General features: G+C 32.3%; 3 protein-coding genes across 4 annotated transcripts; all 3 read right to left on the reverse strand.

The window, feature by feature from the left end:
- Nucleotides 1-243: 243 nt before the first annotated feature.
- Nucleotides 244-3,321, reverse strand: LOC122603531 (peptidyl-prolyl cis-trans isomerase FKBP18, chloroplastic). Of its 2 annotated transcripts, none has more exons than XM_043776256.1 (6): nucleotides 3,011-3,321; nucleotides 2,802-2,872; nucleotides 2,338-2,424; nucleotides 1,280-1,429; nucleotides 1,113-1,172; nucleotides 244-506 (listed from the first exon to the last, which is right to left on the reverse strand). In XM_043776256.1, the coding sequence occupies exons 1-6, from the start codon at nucleotides 3,264-3,266 to the stop codon at nucleotides 444-446; spliced, it is 687 nt and encodes a 228-aa protein (XP_043632191.1). In that variant the 5' UTR covers nucleotides 3,267-3,321; the 3' UTR covers nucleotides 244-443. The 2 variants fall into 2 exon arrangements, with proteins under 2 accessions (XP_043632191.1, XP_043632190.1); XM_043776255.1 differs by having other exon boundaries at nucleotides 2,802-2,875.
- A 1,028-nt stretch (nucleotides 3,322-4,349) lies between these two features.
- Nucleotides 4,350-8,708, reverse strand: LOC122602709 (MLO-like protein 9). Its single transcript, XM_043775300.1, has 15 exons — nucleotides 8,367-8,708; nucleotides 8,145-8,202; nucleotides 7,820-8,049; nucleotides 7,357-7,473; nucleotides 7,138-7,195; nucleotides 6,823-6,911; nucleotides 6,603-6,677; nucleotides 6,344-6,432; nucleotides 6,199-6,248; nucleotides 5,861-5,901; nucleotides 5,405-5,578; nucleotides 5,101-5,136; nucleotides 4,949-5,016; nucleotides 4,813-4,873; nucleotides 4,350-4,642 (listed from the first exon to the last, which is right to left on the reverse strand). Exons 1-15 carry the CDS (start codon nucleotides 8,487-8,489, stop codon nucleotides 4,403-4,405), a joined length of 1,509 nt encoding a protein of 502 aa, XP_043631235.1. The 5' UTR covers nucleotides 8,490-8,708; the 3' UTR covers nucleotides 4,350-4,402.
- A 211-nt stretch (nucleotides 8,709-8,919) lies between these two features.
- Nucleotides 8,920-14,778, reverse strand: LOC122602708 (protein S-acyltransferase 21-like). The gene is made up of 10 exons (XM_043775298.1): nucleotides 14,406-14,778; nucleotides 13,584-13,697; nucleotides 13,366-13,486; nucleotides 12,831-13,030; nucleotides 12,505-12,573; nucleotides 11,464-11,535; nucleotides 11,243-11,371; nucleotides 10,834-10,914; nucleotides 10,246-10,452; nucleotides 8,920-10,000 (listed from the first exon to the last, which is right to left on the reverse strand). Exons 1-10 carry the CDS (start codon nucleotides 14,448-14,450, stop codon nucleotides 9,104-9,106), a joined length of 1,935 nt encoding a protein of 644 aa, XP_043631233.1. The 5' UTR covers nucleotides 14,451-14,778; the 3' UTR covers nucleotides 8,920-9,103.
- Nucleotides 14,779-25,061: the final 10,283 nt, after the last annotated feature.

The following is a 25,061-nucleotide window of genomic DNA, read 5'->3' on the forward strand; positions in this document are numbered from 1 at the left end:
AATACCTTATTGGTCCATACTAAGATCACAAAGATCGTGTGTTCCACAGCGATGTCTGTCAAGACTAACGTATACCTCGAGAGCACTGCATTGGTTAACAAAATCACCAACTTGTCTCCTTAGCAGTTTACAGCACCACATGTCACCTCACAATCTACATCTCCTAAGTGTACATCAATTTATTAGAGTGTTTTATCGTTATATTCTAATCCAACATCAACAATTGATTTAACGTGAAATATGTCAAGATGAAAATGGAATTGGTATATAAGTGCAACTCTGCAAGTGTAACAAAGTGTTATTGTAATGTAATGCCATTTACAAGTTATAACTTCATAGAGTATTACAAAACTTCATGCACTGCACAAAAATAGCCTTGTTATAAATTGCTCTTTACACAGAAACTACCGCTGCAAACTCACTTGACAGTCTGCAGAGCCGAATTACTTTCCTTCCGGTCTCATTACTTGCAGTAGCTCAAGATTCAACTCGAATGTCGCTCCAGGCTGCACAAACATACAGTAACAAACATATGTCATCAGTCATTGAATCTTGGTTATTCATTAAGTCGTACTTAAATGGTCTATTTCATACAGTATCTGAATCTGAATACATTAAAAGTTTAACCGCTTAAAGATGTAGTGACAGCAAATGAACAGGGCATAACACAACTTCTGGGACTAAGAAGTCTAAACATTTCAACATTGTATATTTGTTAGATTTGAATCCTCACGCCTTTCATTCAAAAACCAATTGACAATGTTGGACTCAAGCTACTCTTTTCATGTAATTCAGTTCGATTACCTTATAGGTCTATGCAGAGTTTCCCACAAATGGAGATGGCTATTCTCAATAATAAAATCTATCAAATTCATGCAAAAATAGCTATGATATAAAACTTTTGTGCAGTCCCTCAACCCCACATAATCAAATAGCAGTCAATAAAATGTTATCTTACTCTTTTATCACAAACAAAAGAATCAAAGTCTGACAGACTAACTTTCAACTCTAAAAAAGAAACCATTAGCTTTTGACGCTAATGATAACAACTTTACAAGCACAACCTTTTTTCATGCATATACAAAGAAAGATGATTTTAAACAATAGCGTACCGGAATTTCATTCAACCCCTTTTTACCATATCCTGCCTCTGGGGGAACAATCACCGTCCTCTGCAGCAAAACCATAAACATATATCATTATAATAAATTGAAAAATGACAATCATATCAAAGCTTAAAATAAAATAAAAAAAACATTTGGCTAAGCTAAAAGACGACCTTTCCACCAACTTTCATTCCCTCAACAACACTATACATGGCAGGAGGAGGTTTTGGTGCAGCTTGAGCAGAAAATAAACCATTCGGGCTGTCTACATAATCACGTTTTCGTTCCCTTCCAGGTGGAGCCCCTACCTTAAAAACGTATGGCTACTTAAGGCCATTAAAGAAACATGTCAAGATACCAAACCATCCATGTCATAATGTCAGGGTAAATGTGTATAAAAACATAAGCTTATAATTATAACATTGATCCTTTTGATAGAAACTTATCCCATAATAGGATCACATCAAGCCATAAACTATGTGTATAACTCACTTCAAGAAGCTAGCTCAAAAAAGGTGGGGTATTACTCAATGTAGGATCGTAACGATTCCCCACCCTTTGAAGAGCCAACGTCCTCGTTGGTCACACATAATTGTGGTCACAGTTGGCACCCTTTTTTGGGATCCAAGCCACTACTCTATAGGCCACCACACCGAGCTCGTTGGTCATGATTGCACCTTCTTTTTAAGGTAGAAGCCTCCACTCCAAGTGTTGGAACCTCAGAAGGTAGGGCTGGCTCTCATACTAATTGATATGAACCGAATCCCTAATACGCTTGCATCAAGCATAACTAGGTTTAGAACTCACCGCAAATGGCTAGCTCATAGGAGGACATAACACCTTTAGGGTCAGATTTTTAAATTCCAAGAAGCATGTTACGACATATTTAAATATATGTATACCCTTTCTTTGTAACCGAATTGTTAACTTTTTTGCACTTTATATATATGGTTTGACTTAAAAAGTCAAATGTTCAAATGAAAGAAACCTTTTTTCATAATGAAATTAAATCCCTGTCTTAGCCATTCTATAATCCAATAAAAAAAAACTAATACAATTAATTTCCGAGATCAAGATGATCAAATTTGGACCTCAAAATAGATTATGGCACTTTCAATGTCTAAGAGAAACTCGAAAGCTGCTTCTAACTCTAACAAAAAACACTACAGATAGCTTTGGCCTCAAAGCAAAAAAGTAATATATAGAGTGAAAAAAGGACACAGACACCAACCTCTGCAATGGTACGGTTTCCAGCTAAGATTTTAGACTCCCTGCTTGAAACTGCTGTAATTTTGTTATAGACGCAATCAAAGTGCACCTGCTCAAATGCACAAGTCAATATTACTGACGCTTAGAAACCAAGAAGATCATTTCGACCCAATTATTCATGAATGGGTCAATTTGAGTTGAAGTTATCTCAAACAGGGATAGCTAAAAAGGGAACGGGTCAAATAGGTTGAAAGTCGCCCAAGAACCACTTTGAGTGCATACAACCTCCTAAAACTCATAATTAAAGATTTAGAGTAATGTGTTTTAGAATCATAACCCAGTCCATTTACGATCCAAACTATACAAATGACCCCTTTGTAGCCCAAACCAAGTTTCACCTCTAGTGACTCACCCATCCTACCATGACCTATCTGGAAGAAATGTAATCAACATATAAAATTGCCTCAAAATATATGTTCGACAAACCTGAACCGTTGATCCCTTTTCAGCAATGGGGCCCTTTCCTTGGATAAGATCGTAGTATTTCAGCCCATCCGCTGCTTCAAAGTTATATAAGATTATGGAAAAGATACGAGATAACTCCAACTTACAAAGCTTTCAACTAAGGTTTTCACATTCAGAAGAAAATAAGAAATATCCCATACTAATTTACAAGGAATAGCAGAGAGACGAACCGGTAGTGAGGTAATCTTCAAGAGGGATGACTTTCCGATTGCGCCTTTCTCTTGCAAAACACTCTTGTGTGTTTGTTGATAAGAATGGAACACTACTTATTATCAATGACAATGCTGTTCTTCTTGATATTCCCAAAGATGATGCATTATTAGTATTTTGTTGATGAGGATCAAGTTTTAAAATGGGGATTTTATTGCTGCTGGATATCAACGGATTTTCGTAACTTATTGTTAGTTTCTGCAGACAAGAAGCCATGGACGATGATGTTGGAAAAAGACAAGGACCCCAAACGCCCAACCAAACCTATCCACACTACTTTATCTCATAAAATCCCTCCATTTTTTATTTATATAAACTTTTTAACTTTTTCTTTTTCTCTTTTCCTTTAAGCGAAAATAAAGAAGATAAAAAAGAAAAAAACAACTTTTTAAACCTCAATACTTTGACGGTATATAAGAGACTGCTTTCATTTTCTACCTAAGTGGTTACCACTTATCCAAAAATGTTGCTTTCACATAAATAAAAATTCGTATTTAATGGTTGAGATTTTTTTTTATTAACGTTACTTGAATCTTTTGACTTGCATTCTAATCGGAATATCTTTGTAAAAACTTTTTGACCACTTCATGATACGACCGAATTATAGATTTATGAGAGGTCGAGTTCTAACCTTTTAAATGTTAAGAATCAAACGTCGAACCATTGATCTTTGTTTTTAGGTGTAAAGATTTTCACCAAGCCATATGAATGGTCATATCTAATTTATTATCATGTGATTCAAACATTTTTACATGGTAAATTGAAACTAAATTATTCTACAAACACAAACTTTATTCATATTTGAAAATGCATTGAATATGTTACATGTGAAATACACTTCTCTAATATGCGATTTTTCACTTGTGAAATACGATTCGTACACTTGAGAACATAAACTTTCACATGTGAAACACAAACTTAAAAATTACATCTAAACCAGACCATCAACCGCGACCGGCAGCTATAGAACATAAATGAAAACATGTGCTACATGAACACTTTCTTATAGCGGAAAACACATAATACTAACTATAACTAGCTACATGAGTATAATCATTCACTATGTGAGACTTCAATACAGACGACTCATTGTTTAATTGATTGTTTTCCGTTAATTTGCCCACCATTTCTATGTAATGTTTAACTGATTGTTTAGATTTTTTTTTTTTAAAAGAACTATAGGTTCTATGAACTCATTCGTAATTGAAACAGTCACATTTTGTGTTTCAAGAACAACATCTTTGCAAAGTTTAATTAAGAGAAAGTATACACATAAATATCTAATTTTTAAAATATGGATCCTTGATGCACTTTGAATATTGCCCTTACATATATATAATGCTGAGTAATAGCTAGTTCTTATCGTCAGGTATGTCAACACTGGCAACAATGTTGGCAGATGGTCTAGAGGATACCGTTGTTCCTGAATCACTTGACTTCACCTTTACTTTAGCATCTACTGGTGGTTCGATTGGGTGGCCTAGAGTTTTAGTCTTTTCAAGTTTGTCTTTCTTTTTCACTTGTTCATGCCAACTCTTGAGAGCTTTCGACGTGTGATCATCAAAAATCGACTGTTTCATTGTTGAACCCATCTGTGTTTAAAGGAAACGTATCAATGAATACATGTTAGATAGTTATACAAAGACCCTAAGGAGAATGTAAAAAAACCAGTAAACATTTCTTATTGGCTCGTAAGTTAGTTTGATTATTGGCATTTCAGCATTGTCAAGTTCATGAATGTTATAGTAGTAGCTTAAAGTACCTGTGTAACAAGGGCGTAGAGTGGAAGTATGCTGTAGGCGCATAAGCATTGTACTGAAATCCTGTTAGACAAGTTACATATTAATATAGAAAGTGTAATAATAGTATTAATCTATTTTGAAGAGATGAAAACTTACCCAATAATCACTCTACCATATTGAAGGATAGGACTTTCATAAAAACAAGTATCAAGTCCAAACTCATACTGCAAGAGATATTCATGTCTTAATTAGTCGGACTTAACAGAACTGAATGATCAAGTTTTTTAATGATTGTAAGCAATACTTACCCAAATCCAAAAGAAGTGTGTTATCTCAAATGAATTCTGCAAACCAAAAATTAATAATAATCACTATCTCATATACTTTAAGTAGCTGCTTAATTATATCTTACTTTTTGTTGCGTTCTAACAGATCAAATGGTGTTTGAAAACACACAAAAGACTACATGATTTAAGAATTTCAAACGATTTCAGTTAGTATCACCATTATGGCATACGTTAGTGTTCTGTTTTGAATTTAAAATAAATATGACAATTAGTTTATAGTACAATTACAAATAGTATACTGTTAAAGAAGAGATATATAAAATACCTGAAAGAGGGTGAGTTGAATAAGATACAGAATTAATCTAGGCTGACTAAACCAGAAGTGTCTGTCAGAGAGTTCGACAACAGGTATTCCTTGTACCACGGATTGTCGTTCTTGAATTTCAACAGCCATCTGTGTTACTATTGCTTGAAGCTTTGTTCCAACTGCTAAGATAATCTTTAGCACAATCAATTAGTATTAGTCGTTCATCTTCTTCTTCTATATGCCCAATCAGCATTATAACATGTTTTACTACATAAATAGCAATTATATTGGTAAAATGAGCAAAAGTAATAATCAAACTTCTAGTGCTAGGTATATTTTTGTCAACTACAATAATGGTTCCTTCTGTATCTTCAATATATAGTACGTGGTTGCCAAATACGCTAGTTAATTGGGTGTAACTTTTTTATGCCAATAAAAAGATCAATGATATTCAAGAAGATAAAAGATGCTTACAATGACAGGAAATATAGAGAGATAAGTCATAACCCGAGCTCCTGCAAACATCAACAACAATCACTAAACAGTGTGTACTAAATAGCATTATGAGTCGTCGTATTTGGTTTGGACAACAAAGAACATTGTTGCTAACAATATCGGGTGACACAAATGCATGTTAACTAGAACGGTGGTAATTTCAGCACATATTTGTAAACTACAGTAGTTGACCTTTTTCACGTGTTAACCATGACATCCTTTTATCTCTAAAAATAACATGTTTTACTAATACGTCTAACAAAATACAACAATCACAAATCTATTTATTGATTAAAGAAACAACATGAGCATCTTACCATCAACATTCGCAAAAAGGAAAAGGACCGCGTTAGCCCATAGTAGAGGACTGGAAGTGTCATAAAATATTGGTCAGATCAATCAATATAAATAAGAGTTAGTACTAAATATTATTTTACTAATAAAAGATAAATTGATACTTACCTGATTCCTACAATTGTTTTGAAGTCATCTTCTAATGACCTCTTTATATATTTCTGAAAGTTGAAGTGACTCCCGGGAGATAAATGAACCTATATGACGACAATTACAACAAAAACAGTCAACCAAACAGACATGGTACTACGGCTTTTGACCTTAGATAGAATCCACATAACATCACACTTGCAGATATACTATACATACAAATGTAAATAGCTACATATAGAGGACGACAGAAGTTTTGTGGGGTTGTTGAACTCACAGAGAAAAAGGCATGGCGCATGGCCATGTAATCTGACCTACGAACAGATGTGAAAAACTGTCGAAAGAAGCATACCTGACCAAATAAATAACCATTATGAGTTCTAAAAGTGGCTATCATACAATCACATATACACTTGGTTGTGTTACCAACTAACCATTATATAGTCTAAAATCACCAATGACGTAGATATACAATTAGTTAGTCATAGTTCCCTTACAATGTAGAACATTGCTGGAGTGTTGGCAAAAGCACTCGTGTGATGTTTCACGAAAGACAAATCCTTAGTAAGGCGGTACTTTGAGGGATCTGCACATGATCGAGCATACATGAATCTCAAGAATTAGTTGTTCAAAGATAACACATATCATGTTATTTTTACTGAGAAAAAGAAAAACAGAATTCAAACATCGAAATCTATTTTAATATTTAAACCACATACTATAATCATTATGTTAATCACCGGAGATAATAGTATTTATTTAAGACTATGGTTAACTAATAATGCAATTAGCAGACACGTAGATGATAATACCAGCGCCAGGTACGTGATCGGCCAAAATTTCTCTTTCCCAAAATTTCCACTTGCGAGTCTGCATTGAACAAAAGTCATAATCATTAAGTGAGAACATTGATTTCATAATAGATAAGTTAAATGAAGTTTTCTAACCACAATAATATTGTGGTTAACCTGTAAATTACTACTACTAATAATAATTGTTTTTACTAAAAAAAAAAATATGATAAGAGTAACCTTTGCTCTTCCAAAAATCATAGTGAGGGTACTGTACATGACATGAAACACTGCCAAGAAGAATATAAATATATGCAGTTGGTGCAATCCAGTAACTGATATAATTTGCTCATATCCCTGTCGTATTAAAAAACGCAAGTCAGAGTGATATATCCATATCATCATGTTGCCATATTTGTTATACTCCGTAATATATTATGAAACAAATGCAAACTGCATGAAATAATACTACAATAAACATCTACAAACGGATTCCATTACCCTAAGTATAAATCGAACCAAAGTTCTTCACCGTGTATGCAACTTGCACCAGATATTGGCAAAATTGCAAGGCTTTTAACTATTAAAGATTTTTGGGTCCACATTTGCAACATTTTTGAGGTTCCTACCTTTTAAGGTTCATACTATTTAGGAGGTAATCTGTAAGGTGCATATAAAAGAGAAAGTTAAGGGGGATTCTTACTTCATCGCATTCTTTAGGTGGATCATCCCCTGCTAACCTTCTGTGGTCATTCCACAACAATCTCCTCCTTGCATCTAGCCCGCCATAAGCATCATCCTCGTCATCCTTTTCATATTTTTGTTTGTCGCATGGCAAGAAATCCTTTGTAAGAGACTTCGATATACAAATGGATGCGATATAGTTCTGGCTAAAAACCAAAAGCAACGATATGAACCCAAGCACCATAAGCTCTGCAATCCAGATTCATCATCACAAATTATAGATATAGCGTATGCATGTTAATAAAATTCAAAAACAATAGATCAAAAGCACCTGACACACATACCATTTTTTATCTTCTCAAGTGCCTCCATTAGCCCGGGTTTATGACGTTTCTTCAAAAACTAAAACAATATCACATTACCCAGGTCAGCAACAAAATTATCATCAACAAAATATGATATGCAAAGTGATAGATCATCAAATCATAATATACAGTAACTATTATGACCATGAGATTGTAAGGACTGGTTAAGATAAAACCATGATTAAGATCGACAATGATTACATGTCCAACGGTATGAAGACTATGTTCCAACATTACTGAGATTATGACGATAACCGCACAAACACAGGCAACAGACCATGTTGCGGTTTGATCAAGCATCCTTACATCTCCACCTGCACCCATTTTTTACTCTATTTGACGATCAATGTGCGCTTTCCTTTTTATTATTTTACCATTATCTTCTTCCTCCGTCAATGTTCTTTTTTAATACCCTCTTCCACCACCATAAGAAAATGCTGAAAAGTTAATTGCCATCCACCAGCTAGTAATATGTTATTTCCTTAGAAAATGAAAACCAGATTGGAAATGGAAAAGAAAAATGTCTTAGCTAACTTGAACCGGGTTTTGTTTATTCTAGGAAAACTAATTAACGAGAGTGTTAATAGGGGATTTAGTTATGTGATTTCAAACAATGGCCACAAGTTTTTCTTGTTTCTTTTTTTCTTTTCCATTATATCATAACATCCAAAATTTTGTTGACGAATTATCCAAATCTGATTATTTGTCTATTCAATTAAAAGAAAAAAGCTAAAGTTGCTATCTATCTTCCAAATACTCAAAATTGATTATTATGATCTAAACTTTAGGTCATAATAAACAATTCAGATACAACAAAACGCAATCAAGTTCAGAATCAGCACAATGTTTTGTAAAGAAGTCAAACTTTTGAAAATTCAAAAAGTCAAAGTAAAACAACTCTACAAGTAACGAACAAATCTAGTTGGGGGTTTACAAAGTTAGATGTCTCTATGTAATCTTTGCTGCTGGGAAGAATCACTTGGAACAAACACAGGAAGCTGTCCGCCCCGCTGTGATCTGCCCTGCTGATAATAACTCGACGTGTTGGTTGTTATGGCAGCATTTGTGGTGGTGGTGGTGGTGGTTTCCCTATGTGTACCACCACCGCCACTAGGTCCCACAAGAGGCCCACCAAAGAAAATCGATTGACCCGTGTATGTAAGCTCGGTTCCAGAACCACCCTGAGAGGTAGAGCCACCACCTACGGTCTTCACCGTCGCAGCAGACACGAACCGGCCTGCTTCTTGATCCCAATATACAGAGGATGATCTCATCCCTTCATTGACCACCACGTTTCTCCTGGGAGGCTGTGGGAGCCGCACCGGTGGAGGTGCCACTGCAGGCACAGGCACTGGCAATGGCACAGCCACTGGTACGGGCTCGTTAGACCAAGGAGACTGGTTTCCGGAGGACTGGTACATTGGGTTAAAATGGTCCCTAGCTGGCTGTGGGCTGCTCAAATTACTAACAACGCTATGAGCACAAGTTTCTGTATCATCCCGGCTAGCTCGACTAGGTGGATACGAGCTTTTCGAGTCGTGATAACGGTGGTGATGAGCACTATTCGGGCTGCTTTTTATGCTCACATTGCTGCTAGATAAGTGATCATGATCGTACTGATTTGGTTTAGAGCCTAGTGGACGCAGAACAGACGAGGAGGCTCGAGCCTTTGCACCAGCTTTCATGGCTTCGGCTGAGTCAAGTTTTGCAAGCTTCCAAGCGCTGATTCGAACTGGGCGGCTAGGTGGTCGTTTACCCTTATCAGGCGGCTGGACCGCATCTGGATCAACTGTTGATGGAAGCCGGCCAGGTTCTAGATGGGGAATGACTTCATCCTGATTTAAAATTAAAGACGGTCATAATGGTACAATCATAAGTCATCAAATGGACGTTCTATAACAAACTTGTGCAAATCACAGTCCCAGACTCCCAGTGAGACCCCCCAAAGGCAACATGTTTTTGTCTAAAAATTTGCTTTGAAGTTTTATATGTAACTTCCGTTGTGAAACCTTGGTTCACGGTTCACAATATACCAATTTTACCCTGGCAAGACGTAGAGGACTATCATTATTAGGTATACCTGATGATCCATAAAGATTCTTGGAGGGGTGCACCAAGCACCTTTATACTGCAAACCCAAGCCAACAGAGCTTCGACCACTCATCGCAGTGACAGCAGAGCTGGTGGGTGAGGATTGCAAGCTTTGTTGATCCATCCCGTCTATTGAAGGTCCTGGAGGCTCACTTTGGGTCCTCATTGCAACAACATATTCATATGTTGTGATACCCTGCATTGAGATTTCACATTTTTATAAGCAATCGCAAGAATGGCTGCTGGGTTAAAAGGATAATCTTTTGTAAGAATCGAAACAAGTTGGGTCTAGTTGACCTATATAAGTTTTCTACTACAATTAACTCTTCTAAATAGTTATTGTGATAATATATTACAAACAAGACATTATTGCACTAATAATCTAATTTTTTGGAATTAATGAGTTTTGTTTTGTTTTTTTACTCGTATCATCTTATTGACAACAATGCAATAAAAAACACAATTTGGGCCACTTTCGACCCATTGATGTGTCTCCTTTAAAAGTTGGAACTATATAACCCATCATCAAAGATATAAAATTAAAATTATAAGTGAATAAAATAGCAAAAAAACGAACCTTGCGGATTAAAATTATGTGAAAGAAGAAGAGCTCTCCTAGGGGAATAGTGGCTAGAAAGGAAACCACTGTACATATAGCCTGCAAAGAAAAGAAACAATAGCAGAAAGAAATCATAATTTCAGTGTGACATATATCTATTATAATTATAATTGCCTGATTAGTTAGGGTCATTGAATCTCAAGATGTAAGCAAGCCGTTCATATAAGAGCAAGTCGAGAATTAGGGTAAATCATCAATAGTATAAGATTAAATAACTAGTGCTATCACAGAGAAGATTTCTTGTCTTAACCTTACCATTATGTCATTTTTTGCCACTAGAATAACTTTTGGCGAGTCATATAAACATTTAATTGCCAGAAACGATCAAAAAATTGTCTTTATAGGGATTTAAAGAAGACAAACATACCACAACCGTTGCAAATGGGGCCCGACTAAATCCATCTCCAAGTCTATCAGCAATCTGGTCCTCTGTCGCCCGTTTATTAACAAAGCATCGAACAAGCACAGCAATACCAACCCCACATTCAAAAGTAAGCTGAGATGAAACAGAAGCAACCTTTGGAACTTTGAACTTGATTACTAATAGAAGGCATTACAGAAACGTTTGGATCTAAATGTACTACTTACCCAAACAAGGCCCACAGCCATTAAGCAGACAAATGTGAAGTAATTTTTCCTCCCTACACAATTGTTCAACCACTGCACAACATGTGTATTAAAATAATTAAATTACATATTAAAGAAGTGGTTCATGTTAGTTTAAAGATAATGATAATAAAGATGCAACAGAAACTGGGCAATATGAATAATATATATTTTAGGGTACCATGTTCAACCATTTATGTGCAAATGGGCCAACTTGCTTTATATTCTTTAGTAACAGATAAAACTAAAAAAATTTAGGTACAAAGAAAATGGATCAAACGGTTTAGAAGTCCTCAAATGCATACTCTTAACAACCTCATCATTTGCTTTTTAGAATAAAAATCGAATCATTGTTCTAACAATAGTGATTATAATTCTACTTAACATATTAGTAATTAGTGAAAACTCTTAAAAATGTGGCCTAGTTAACCTAAGCCCAACCAACCCATTTCAACCCATGTTATAGTCTGTTTTTATTTACTGTTATTGGACCTGCTCTTTTTGCCACAAATAACAACTATATTAGAAGATTGACATATCAAAGGTGAAAAAGCACATTTCGTGTTCACTACCTATCATATTCATTTATGGGTACCATTCATATGCTATTATGCTATGTGGAGAAAATGAGAAATGACGAGAAGTCAGAGTCGTGTTTGGTTGGTATCATGAGAATTCAAGATGAGACACAATAAGGAGAAATGAGAAGAGAAGAGCGGTAGAAAAAAAACCTCGCAAGAGTAATCCTTGAATCAGATGAATCGGAAAAGTCCTCATATTAATGAGTTCCCAAATACATACTACCAATATAACCGTTTATCGGCAATATGTTTGTATTTAGTTAGTCTTCAAAGTACATTAAGTTATCTTTAGTACTCTTCAAAGTACATTAATTATGAACACATCTAGGCTAAATCAATAAACTTCTAAAAACTTTCGACGTAACATATATTTCAAAGGCTACATTCAAAAGCACCTAGTAGTGATTGGACGCGAAAGACAAACTCGAGTCTAGAAGCTTACCCGACAATGATGATCAAATCCATCAACACATTTATCACAACTTCTGCAGTGTTTGCTGAACTTACGCACCTAAAAGAAACCAAACAAGATTGTTAATCAATAAAATATTTGTGTAAAAAATAACTAATTGCTTGAAAGTTTGACCAACAAATTTTGAGGGTGTCTGATGTAAAATATCAAATTGCAAAATGTTTCGGTATATAAATTTACCGATAATTACAAAAATAAGCCTTTCTAAATAATAATGACATGAAGAGTTTGAAACTCAAATGAGAAATGCTGAAAAACATGATAAGCTTGAATAAGTGAGACTATGAAATCAATACCTCTGCATTGCACAACGTGCAGAATAAAGCCTCCTCTTCTCCTCCTTGTTGCATCTCTTCATCATTACGGCAATCTTCTTTGACAATACACCCACAAAGGACCACCGCAACTTTTGAGCAACAACCCGGGCTACCGTTATCGTATATTCCTCCATTTCCAAATCCTGACTTGCTAAGTTCCCCAACAGAAGACGCATTTGCTGACATCGAAATGTCACTAAACTTCATAAGTAACAGCAACTGAATAGAGATTATATTGATTCTAAACAGAAATCAAACGAAGTAAAAACAAAATAACTTAGTAATGGACTAATGACAAAACGGGTGGGTTGGGGTCCAGCTAATGAGCTAACAGATCAATAGTCACAAGCTGTTTGACCCATTTCCTTTTTTACTAACAAATATCGGTTACTTCCAAGTCTGAATTATTTTAAACCACTAACTTTAAATAATTTCCAAAGATTAATGTTTGTTTTTTTACTTATCTGATTCCTTTTTAATAACAAGACAATTATACTGGACTTGACTCACTTACCAGGAACTTCTGTACCATTTTGTGATCTATTTGGTGATGGCCTTCCTGGCTCAATTAGAATGCCGGGATCAGCAGGGTCAATAGCTGTGCATCTTACGTAGAGGATAAACACACTTAGAGCCTAAAAAATAATGGCATTTAAAACAACTATCAGAAAAGACCAAGAATCAGTGCATCATATGAACATAATTGAATGCAGAACAAAATATATCATTTACCAAGAACGAATAAACACCGATCGCAACATGCTCATAGATGTCCTTTCCAAGAAAAGGAGAGAAAAATGCATAGAAGGCAACTGACAACAAGAAAAAGACTGTAATAGCCACAACCTGCACATTTCAGAAGAAATATCCTCAAATGCAAATCATAGAAGTGATAGCATCATACGGGTTTTTAAGGGGTAAACAAGAAAATAGCTTGAAGAAAAATCCCCCGGATTGCATTCTTAATGCATAAACATCATAATCATGTACTCAAATTGGAAAAATATTACTTTTCTAGTCATATTTGACAAGATGATTATTTATAGTCCAAGTAAAAGATGTTTTACGGGTCAAGTCACATTTCTTTTACAAACATCCAATATAATTGCAAACGAGACAATCTGTTCTACCAACTAAACGGGTTTGTTCACTACTCCAAGATAAGCTAACTCAGGTTTTCTTTTTCTAATAAAAATGAAGAATTGGTACAAGGATTTTGACTTTTCAGAAACAAGCAAAATGATTATTAGAAAAGATAATCATAATTAACTGCAAATAAATTAGATATTCGTCTCCATACATCAAAAAAAAAAGATTTTGAACTTGCGATTCATTTATGAATGTAGGGTCAAACAAAAAAATAAAAGAAAAAAGATCCTCGTATCTGAAGAAGCATTTAAGAAGTTGTTAATAACAAAAAAAAAAAGCTAACAAATTTACTCTATATATAATCTAATAAAACAACATTTCATACACAATTACTTAATGACAATTAATAATAACAAAACCAAAAAAAAGCTAACAAACTTATCAACCAAATAGAAAAAGGTGTACCTGGAAAGTATGAGCAGGAAGTTCCCATCCATGGCGCCTTGCCATTTGACTAACTATAATTTAAAAAATAGAAAAAAAACAATCTCTTTAAATCAAAAAAACACCATTAATTAACAGTTGACTCTCATTATCTAGTCTAGAACATATATAAAGTGTCATCAAGTACAAGAATTGATCTTGACCCAGATGCTAAAACGGTCAAACTACCCGACCCGGATAATTAATTCTAGGGTTTTTCATATGTCGATCAATGCATTTGAATATTATCTTCCTTTTTTTTTTTGTTTGAGGGGTTAACGGGGTATAATTAATTAGTATGATGATTATGAATATTAGTTGGGGTTAAACTTTAACTTTAAGTGGTGAGTGTGTGTGTGTGTGTGTTTAGAAGTAAGCGCTTTCCTATTGTAGGCCTGCAAAACAAATGCACAAAATTTCTAGTCAAACTTACACACACTTTTAGACCCCTTTGCCGGCTGCTTTGCAAACTTCAATTATAGTTTGTTTTATGTTTTGGTTAACGGTATTCAATTATTATAGATTAAATAAATTACAAAATGCAGCCCGTATCCCCATCATTGTTTTTTGGTATCTCGATCACAACTAATATTTGCAGTGATAGTCACTGCGAATAGTGTGGGCCCCTGTGTGTAATGGCAAATCTGACGAAGTAATAGCAGGCCCCCTGTCAGTAATCGTTACAAATAGTTGGATATGGACAAAACACCATTATTTTATCGCTGCAAATAGTGTGGTTGAATTACCAAAAGTCTGGTCGGGATATCAGGCGCCTTACAAAATGGTATCCGACGATTATTCGAAATTACACTGAATATACTTTACGAATTTATTAATCTGAGACATATCTATAGTTCGTAAACTAGATTTTAGACCCGTGTCCAGACGATATTATCAATATTAGATTTTCATACATTTAATTCATAAAATGTAACACCCCGATAATTTTATGGTAATAAAATAACCCCTTTTGTAGTTTTGACATTAAAATAAATTCCTAGTATTTTGTTTTTGAAAAGGGGGTTAATTTAATTGGAACTTTGGCGGATAGCGGGTAAATTTTACCTAAAAAGAGGCATGGGGCGTGGCATCACCCAAGGATGCCAGCCATCTTGTTTGTTGACTCACCTTATTCCACTATCACTCTTATTCGTTTTTCTACATGCATTCCATCCAAAAATCAAATTTGTAATCTTTAATCCAAGGCCAAAATCAATAATAATAATCATCAAGAACAATTTATCCTTCCATCTTTCAAGATTAAAAAGCTAGGGTTTGGGTTATTTGGTGGTGGTGGTGGTGGTCAAAGTCATCAAGGGAAGAATGGAAGGAAGAACTTAGTGATTTCAAGTATTAAATTTATCTTGCATTCCTTGAGGTAATTACTTCTTAACTTAATTTCCTTTCCTTACTAGAAATTAGGGTTCTTGAAAATAGGAATTGGGGGTTTTTGCTAGTGATGAGCCCAAGCATGATTTTCCCCCAAATTATTGGATATTTTGGGTTAGTTATTGAGTTGCTTATGTTAATTTTGATTAAAATGGGAATGTTGGTGGAAAAGCTCCAACTATGAAAAATGGTGATTCTACTAGTAATGGAAATAATGATGATGATGATGATGATGAAATCTTGGAATTTATATGAATAGTTTGTTAAGTAAGCAACTCAATGACTTAGTGGAATGGGTTAGAGGTTAGAATGCAAGTGAAAGGGTTGTTTAGTTATGTTGAGATAGCTAGGAAAGTGAACATCTTCTTATGTATGCATTATGATATATTATAGGTTGAAAGCTTGATATTGTGCTCTTGCGGCTATCTTGATTAATTGTTGTTTTCACGAAGGAGGTGAGTATACTTGCATATATTGTATATTCGTCGGGTCAATTACCATTCATGTTGAGTGAGTCCATGGTGGTAATTGATTTGGCGTTAAGTCCCATGTTTATGGTTGAGTTTGATTACAGGCTTAATTAGTAGCCATAGGCTCATGTGGAGCATTTGTTAATGTTATATTTGTTTGTGATTGTAATCATTTGCTTATATGGATCCATGTAATGCCTAGCCCAAGGGTGAGTATTATGGATATGATACGACGGTGTCATGGTCCATATGCAATAGTCCCTTGAGCATTGCCCTCCTTCGTTTATATGATATTATGCAAGCATTCGCTTACCTTTCAGTTGTTTACCCTTTTGATTATAGGTTGTTCCGGAAGAAGGAACTAGGTTGGTTTGATTTGGAGGATTAGAGCTTGAAGTTGTTTGTAGATACTTGGAAGGTAATTGGCTATTCTCGGATGAATGGCATGTTTTTGGTAGAAACCTAGTTGTTCTTCTCTACTTTGGCTCATGGTACAAATTTGGTTGTTTATGGTCATGTTTTGGTACATTTGTTTATGGATATGCTTGGTCAATTGCTTTTCGAATTCTGGTCGTTGTTGGATTAGTTGTATTGTGGTATGTTTTAACAAGTTTGTAAATGTGTTTGTGATTAGTTTTACTAGTTGTTAATATGTGGAAATGAATTTTTGGGTCAAAATGGGTTTGTGCAGAAGTTGTGGAGTATTAGTCTGTTGTAGACTAATATGTAGGGTAATAGTCTGTTGCAGACTAATATATGGAGTATTAGTCTGTTGTGGTTTTAGTCTGTGTGGACTAATATATGGAGTATTAGTCTGTTGTGGTAATAGTCTGTTGTGGACTAATATATGAAGTATTAGTCTATTGTGGTATTAGACTGTTGTGGACTAATATATGGAGTATTAGTCTGTTGTAGACTAATATATGGAGTATTAGTCTGTTGTAAAAAAAAAAATTCCTTTTTCGTTTTACTTGGTTATCGAGTCTTGTTCGTTTCATAAAAGCTTATAATTTTGAACATATACGGTTCTTAGTGTTATACTTTGCAAGTTGTAATACAATAATCACAAGTTCGTCACTCTCATTATTAGCTGAGACACATTGGTGGAATTGTTTATCGTAGTCATTACACAAGGCACATGCTACAATAATTTCTCTATTATAGATTTTTTTAAACCAGTTGTACTCATAATTTAATATTATTATTAAAGATAATTAGAAATTAAAATATAAATATACTTGTGATCCTGTATTTGACATTCAAGTATATGTATTTGATTATGATACGAACTCATAACACGAATAGGTTTACTTTTAATCACATGTCCTAGGATAATTAGATAACAATTAGGATTGTTTTTACGTTCTTTGATAACAATTAAGATTCTTGATTTGATTGACAATCAAAACTTTAAAAAAATTAAATATAAATACCTTTTGTAACTTTAAAAAAAAACTCCTCAAGTTGATGCTAAAAATAAATATAATTTAAGTATTGAGGGCTAAAAAGTGTAATTATTGATGAAAAACAAAAAAGTGTAATTTAATGACATTGTTTCTACAAATTAATATAAATAGTAATATAATAATATATTTGGATAATGATTATTAGAGTTTTTTTAATTTATAGTTAATCTAAATGATGACATAAGCGAAAGATAATTTAATAAAATTGAGCGATTTGATTGGCTGATAAATCATTAGTTCAACTATATATATATAGATTAAGATTAGCTATTTTTATTTATTGAATTATTGGATAAAAAGTGTAAATTTGTTATGAAAAATAAAAAAAAATATAAATTAAAGTCAAAATTGAAAACAAAAGTCAACATTAAAAATTCAAAAGCTATTATTGGTCGATAAATTATTAGAGCAAATGTGATTTAGTATAATAAAAGATATATACGCCCATCGTATCTCGCGCTAAGTTTAGTCCTATACCACTCATGTGAAAAAGTATACTTGTATTTTGCATTAAATCTAAGCTCACCCTTTTGTTTCTTCCCCATTTGTTAGTAATAGTCAATTAATTATTCTCTCAGTTTTATCCGACCCTATTAACAATTACATTTCATTAGCCATATTTATTATGAAATCCTACCAACAATATATGTACTGATACTGTTAATAATGTAGTTATCTACCAATCTACCAATCTACCAATATATATATAACAAGGTACTAAATTCATTCCTAAACAAACAAGGACCGTTAGATGAGTTAAAACTTTTAATTACAACCCTTAGATCAAAATAATTGTATTATTACCAAATTTATTATTAAGTAAAAACGACATTAGTCCTTCTATTTTGCTTAAACTTTCACAATAAACACATCACATATCTAACACATTCGAAATATATAAAAATAAAATTAATATATAGATTTTCTCGAACTAAGTTACTTCACATCACACACTAATACTATATTTAAAAAGGATCCTAACATGTTTTATTAATATATTAATCTTTAACAATTGATTTTATTAGTATATTAAATTAATAATTAATTATCTTCCAAAATTATAAAGAGCCTCCTAAATTGCAATAATGGGTCGGTGAGACGGTTTGGGTCACAATTACAAACATAAAAAAAGATATATAATTATAGCGTTGTTAAAGAGTAAAATTTTTTACAATATTAAAAATTTTATTAGTATATTAGACATGTGTCAAATACACAGGTTTTACAATATTATCAATATACGAATTAAGGCCTGTTCTTTTTTGTACTCATTAAGTGATAATTATATTAAGTGACTGAGTATATAAATAATGTCTGTATGCAATTATGCATTTAATAATAAATAGATAATTAACGGTTATTTAAGTTTATTAAGTTAAAAAAAGAACATGAATTTTGACTAAATGCATTAAGTTCTTAATTATTAAGTCTATTTTAGGAAAAAAGAACATGGCCTTAGTATATGTAACATAAAAATACTTATACGTTAAAATGTAAAAATATACAATTTTTTTTTCAAATATTCAAATGTAAATATTGAATGCTAAATCATATTGACGTTGGATGGTGTAGCAGAGTTTCTTGTATACAAACTCTTTCAAATTAGCAATATCTTAACCCTAATTTTATAATTGACCGAGTTCTCATTGATGTCTTGCAAAAAAATAATTTTGTTTCCATTAGTTATGGTTTCTAAGAACAATAAAAGTAGTAGTTGGTTTGTGGATTTTCAATGATTTTGTGTGTTGTGATTTTACTTGTAGAGTTCGGTTTATATAAGAAGAATTGTATTCTAAATATACTTTGATTCCAATTACTAATAACAACAATGATTATCCTAATTATAGGCCGATTACAATTACTAATAACAGTAATATTACAATTTGTTGATTATAATAAGATAAGATATTAAGAGTATTTACCTTCTTGCGTTTATGTAAATAATCATTATGGCATATACGAAATCCTTCTTTGATTGAGAACCATTAGATCAAATTTAATTATTTCATCTTTATTGAATGACAATATCAATACTTGAGATTTGAGGAGAGAGATGAAAATGAGTGACTGAGATTTCCTCTAAGAGTATTATAGTTGAAAGTTGAAAAAATTTGGCTGGACAAATAATTTACAATGTAGTAGAGATACAAATATTTAAGATGAAAATCTCCAAATCCCACTTATTTATTACGTTTTTTTCTCTTAGGTTCTTATTATTTTTTTTCTTCTTATAACTAATAGATTGTCATGGCTTCCAAAAAAATTAAAAGAGCCATACTATAAATAAGAAGTATAATTATATAAAGAAGAATATTCTTATATAAATAAAGTTAATTCATCAATATTAAACATACATTTCAAATATTAAGTTTTTTTTTTTTAATCTTTGAACGACATATATTTTCATCAGTACTTTTAAATTATACAAATATTTAAGGTGTGGCGACAGCGGCAGTGGTGGCGGTGATGTGCGGCAGTGACGGGATGTAAATTAACTGATGTAAGAAGGATTATTATGGTTATTTAAGGGGTTGAAGGATCTATATTGTAAGTTATTTCATTAAGGGTATTATAGGTAAATAAGTAAAATGTGAACTTATAATTTTTGAAAAACCCCGTAAATAACTCACCCCATAAATGTAAAAAGTGGATCTGAACTCAGGTGAATTCTGACAAGGTAAAAAGGTATGATGACTTAATTTAATAATGTATAAATACCTAATTAAAAATAAACATTTTTTTTATTGTTAAGCATTAATGATAAGTCAGATTAAAAAAATATACACTACCTTATTTATCTGCAAATAAGTGTTAGACTTTTATTTTTATTTTTTAAAACTATTAAATTATCATGACTTTCTAAAAAATGTAAAAGAAAAAACCAAACAGAATATGAAGAAATACAATTGCAAAAAGAAGAAGTAATTTTATAATTAAGGCTAAGATTAAAGCTAATTCATCTATATATAACATATATTTCAAAAAAATTCATTTGTATGATGTATATTATATATATTAATGGCTACCACAACTAAGAAAAAAAAAATATAGTTGTAGGATGATCTTAACCATTGAAATAGATCAAGAAATAAATCTTAACCATCTAAATTAAAAGTCAAAATTCACTATTTTATATATGGTAACTTTTTAATGTTTGACTACTTATATAATTATGATAATTACTTTATGCTATTTAACTAAACTTCCAAAACGCTTTACAGATTCCAATCCATTACTACAAACTAAGAATGTGAATATTTTTTTTTTTTGCATTAATTTAATACAATTTTACTTTTAAAAGTAAAACTTTCAAGCTTATGCATGCAAGAGGAACATGGAAATCCATGTTGTATATAAATTGATACTCATATATACAATATTTTATTTTATTTTCAACTTAATATGTGACTTAAAAAATAAATATAAAATTAAAAATATCGTAAGGTGTCACAATTAAGATAAGCTTTATTTTGAGCAAAGAGTTAACAAATAAGTATTAAAATTCTCAATTAGAAAAATCCTTAATAACTATATCATCGACGTGGCAGGATAGTGGACGGGTTTAGGGTTGAAAGGTTTAACGTTGCTTGCTAAAAAAAGTTGGATATTTAGACTTTTGTCAATTTATTTATCTTTGTATGTAAAGTTCAACATGTACTGTTTCTAACCCGGTCAACAACCGGGTATATATCTAGTTTTTTATGTGATGAGGTCATTTTATTTGTTAGGGATAAGTATATGCATGTCATTTATTTATAATTATATCTTTGATACAAAGTATTTTTTTTTAATAATAATCTCATTATATTTAAACATGTTTTATTCATAACTATTAATTATATTATTTTGAAACTAAATTTGTTTATCTCGCGTATTACGTGGGAAAATAATCTAGTTATATTATATTATAAATATATAAACTCACACGTATACGTGAAGAGCTATATTTTTTATTTATAAATATAATAAACTAACACGTATACGCAAAGAGCTACATTTTAATTTTAATCTAGTTATAACTTGTAAGTATAAAAAAGTCTATCATTTAGCATTTATTACTAATAAGAAATATCGAGTCTATATCTCAACATTGTAAGGGAATATATAGCATTTGTATAATAATAATACTGCAACACACTTTGGAAATGAAAGTTTATTGGCGTGACCTTTTCTAATTAACATCATTTTTATTCATAATAGTCTCTGTCACAAGTAAAAGGACGAAAGCAATTACGACATTTACACTTCGTATAAGATATTAAAATTACACTATTTCTTCTAAGTAACTATTCTAGCTCTTTTTAACTCTCCTTTTATACCGAAGGAATCCTTAAAAGAATAAACCCAATGCTTATTTCAAGTATGTGTTTAGTTTTGTTTTGATAAAGAAAAACTTATTTATCAAAAATATAACTATATCACTACTATATATTAAGGTTTCTGTTTTAAAACTAATATATAAAGTGAAATGATTTAGCATAACTCAAATGACCTGTATAGATGTTTAAAAACACGAGTATAACAATAATCGCAACACCGCTTCTATATGCTCATCAATAAGTGTAGTTGGTTTTTATGTCGTCCAATATTATTGTCAATTTGTCATATTAAATGTGTTAGTTTGTTACTCTATTTATTATTATTATTATTATTATTATTATTATTATTATTATTATTATTATTATTATTATTATTAACAATTAGGTTGTTACTAATTAGTATAAGAAAAATGATTGATTCTTTTAACATGTTCTTTAAACATTTATACTAAAACCATACAAATATAACATGTGGACTCATTAATTTTCTTCTTTAATATCATCTCTTCATCTTTTCAAATGTAACATCTAGTTGTTAAAACGATTTTTAGGACACTGAATTACGATAATATCTCATTATTATGCGTAACTTTAATTATAAGACTCTTGTTAATGGCGAAGTGAGGGTTGGTTGACCTTATCATATCGAGTTATAGCTGTTGGATTCTTTTAGGGTCGATTATTAAATTAGCAAAGTTCCAAACTAGTTGTTCGATCGATCCATTTTTTATGTGAATTTACTCTACCATGGTACTATATTTAATTCAAGGGTAAAAAATTAATAGTTATGTGTCAATTTTGTACTACGCTATACATATTATAATGTTTCACGACTCTTGTAAGTTGTAATATTCCTAGCTAATTAATAACTAGGAATGATTGTTCCAAAAAAAAAAAATAATAATAATAACTAGGAACAAGTGGTTATTTTTCACTTAATACGAATAAAAATTTGGTTTATTATTATTATTAATCGTCTTAATACCCTTACGATGTACGATAGCTTATATAAATTGTATTATAAAAAAATTCAAATATGCCTCAAACATGGTTCGTTAGTTTGAAATATAATAAATACTAATAATAAATATAATATATGTTTAGTTAGACTTTTGAATTTTCCTTAGATTTCTAGGATCATATCAAAATCGGAACTTGTAAACATAATGTATAACGGCAAATAGCCTTGTGATTATGGATCTCAAACTCAAAATTTTAAAATATTCATGTTAATGACTTATTATAAGTGATATAAATAATAGGAGTCGAAGAAATTGAGAAAGAAAAAGAGACAACTTATTAATGAGATCAGGATCAATCAAAGAAGTTATAATGTATTTTGTATTAATAAGCTAAATTTAAAGTTTTTAATTCTAAGTCTAATAAGGAAATTGAGTTTATATATAATTAAAAAAAAGATAATTTAATAAAATAAATTAAAATTACACGTGTCGATCAATGATTACGCCATGTATCGTTTCATTTTATTTTATTGATAAATAGTGTAACATCCCAATAGGTGTTTTGAGCTAAATATGAGCCATAAGGAAGCCTAAGGACTAGTTTTGGTATAGGTGGAAACTAAAAAACGGGATTAGGGTCTTGAAGCAGGTCATTAGCTTCTAATTACTCATATTATCCTTTTCTCTTTGAGCCCTAACAATTCCCCATTGCCATAATCAATTCCTTATTCGATTTCATCTTCGTTTGGTTGATTCGAGAGTGTTTGATCAAGTTTTTGTATCCTCTTTGTAATCTCCAGGTATTCAAGGTATAATAACATTGATTTTATGTCATTTCAATCATATAATCAGATCCATAACTGGTCTAGTTTATTAGAAGATCAATTGATGTCAAAAACGTGTGTTTTGATCGATTCGGTAACCTAAAACGTTTGTTATTGTGATGCAAATCAAGTAGGGGTTAATCAATGATTTCATTGCATCATTATGGTCTTAAAATGGTGAATTTTGAGGTACAAAAGTCGTTCATAAGGTTACGGGTCGTTTGGGGTGTGTTTGGTTAAGTTTTGGAGGTTAAACAATGAGTTTTGTGCAAGATCGGGACTAGTTGCGGCGCAACTCTATAGCTGCGACGCAACTGAAAAACAGTGACGTTTAGTTGCGACGCAATAGCGACGGAATTTTCAAATGGCCATAACTTTTGAACCGTAACTCCGTTTTTAACAAATAAGCTATCCACGGAATCATAAGAGAGTCTACTTTCTAATGGTTATGTTTTTAAAAGATGATTGTGATGTCAAGTTTCCAGAAAGGTTAATTTAGTGAGTGAATGTCGAGTTTCGTCGAGTTTTGTAAGCTTTAAAGTATTAATCGAATGTCCGATGCATCAAGCCTTGTCATGGGTCATGTTTATAGATACTTAGGCTTGATTCATGAACAAAAGTAAGTAGGTACTTGTTTAGCTTATTATATCGTTTAATGATTATAGGTAGTCGGGAATACTTGCAAAGTTCGGTAACTTACGTTATCATTTTGTATGCTTCCAAGAGGTAAGATACACTACTTTGACATGCTGAGGGTTCAACAAAAGATGGTTTTCTTATAACAACTTCCATTTGATATCTTGATCGTTTATGGGTAATCGGGATACACGGGAGGTTATATGGGCTATGCAAATGACCAATGAGGCCTGAAATGCAGTCCCAACGATATGTGATGTTGTCTTAGGAAATGAAATGCAATGTCTTATGATGAATTGATTTACGACACTAGTTGATGAGTATTGAAATGTGCATGTTTGTATGGCTTGTTCATCTAGTTCACTAGACTCTTTAAGTTGCCATGTCACGTGCACGTTTAAGGGCCCAAACGTAAAAGATGTATATGTGATGATTGTTTAGGTTGTGTAAACACCTAAACTATATGTGATGTGAAATCGAGCTCGTAAATTTGATGTGAAAGTGTTAAGCTTAACCCGTACTTGCCCTAGCCCGGTTAAGTGCGTTGATGTGGTTGCTCGGGTGGCTCCTTG

This window comes from Erigeron canadensis, chromosome 6 (assembly GCF_010389155.1).
Source record: "Erigeron canadensis isolate Cc75 chromosome 6, C_canadensis_v1, whole genome shotgun sequence".
In the NCBI taxonomy this organism is placed as follows: domain Eukaryota; kingdom Viridiplantae; phylum Streptophyta; class Magnoliopsida; order Asterales; family Asteraceae; genus Erigeron; species Erigeron canadensis.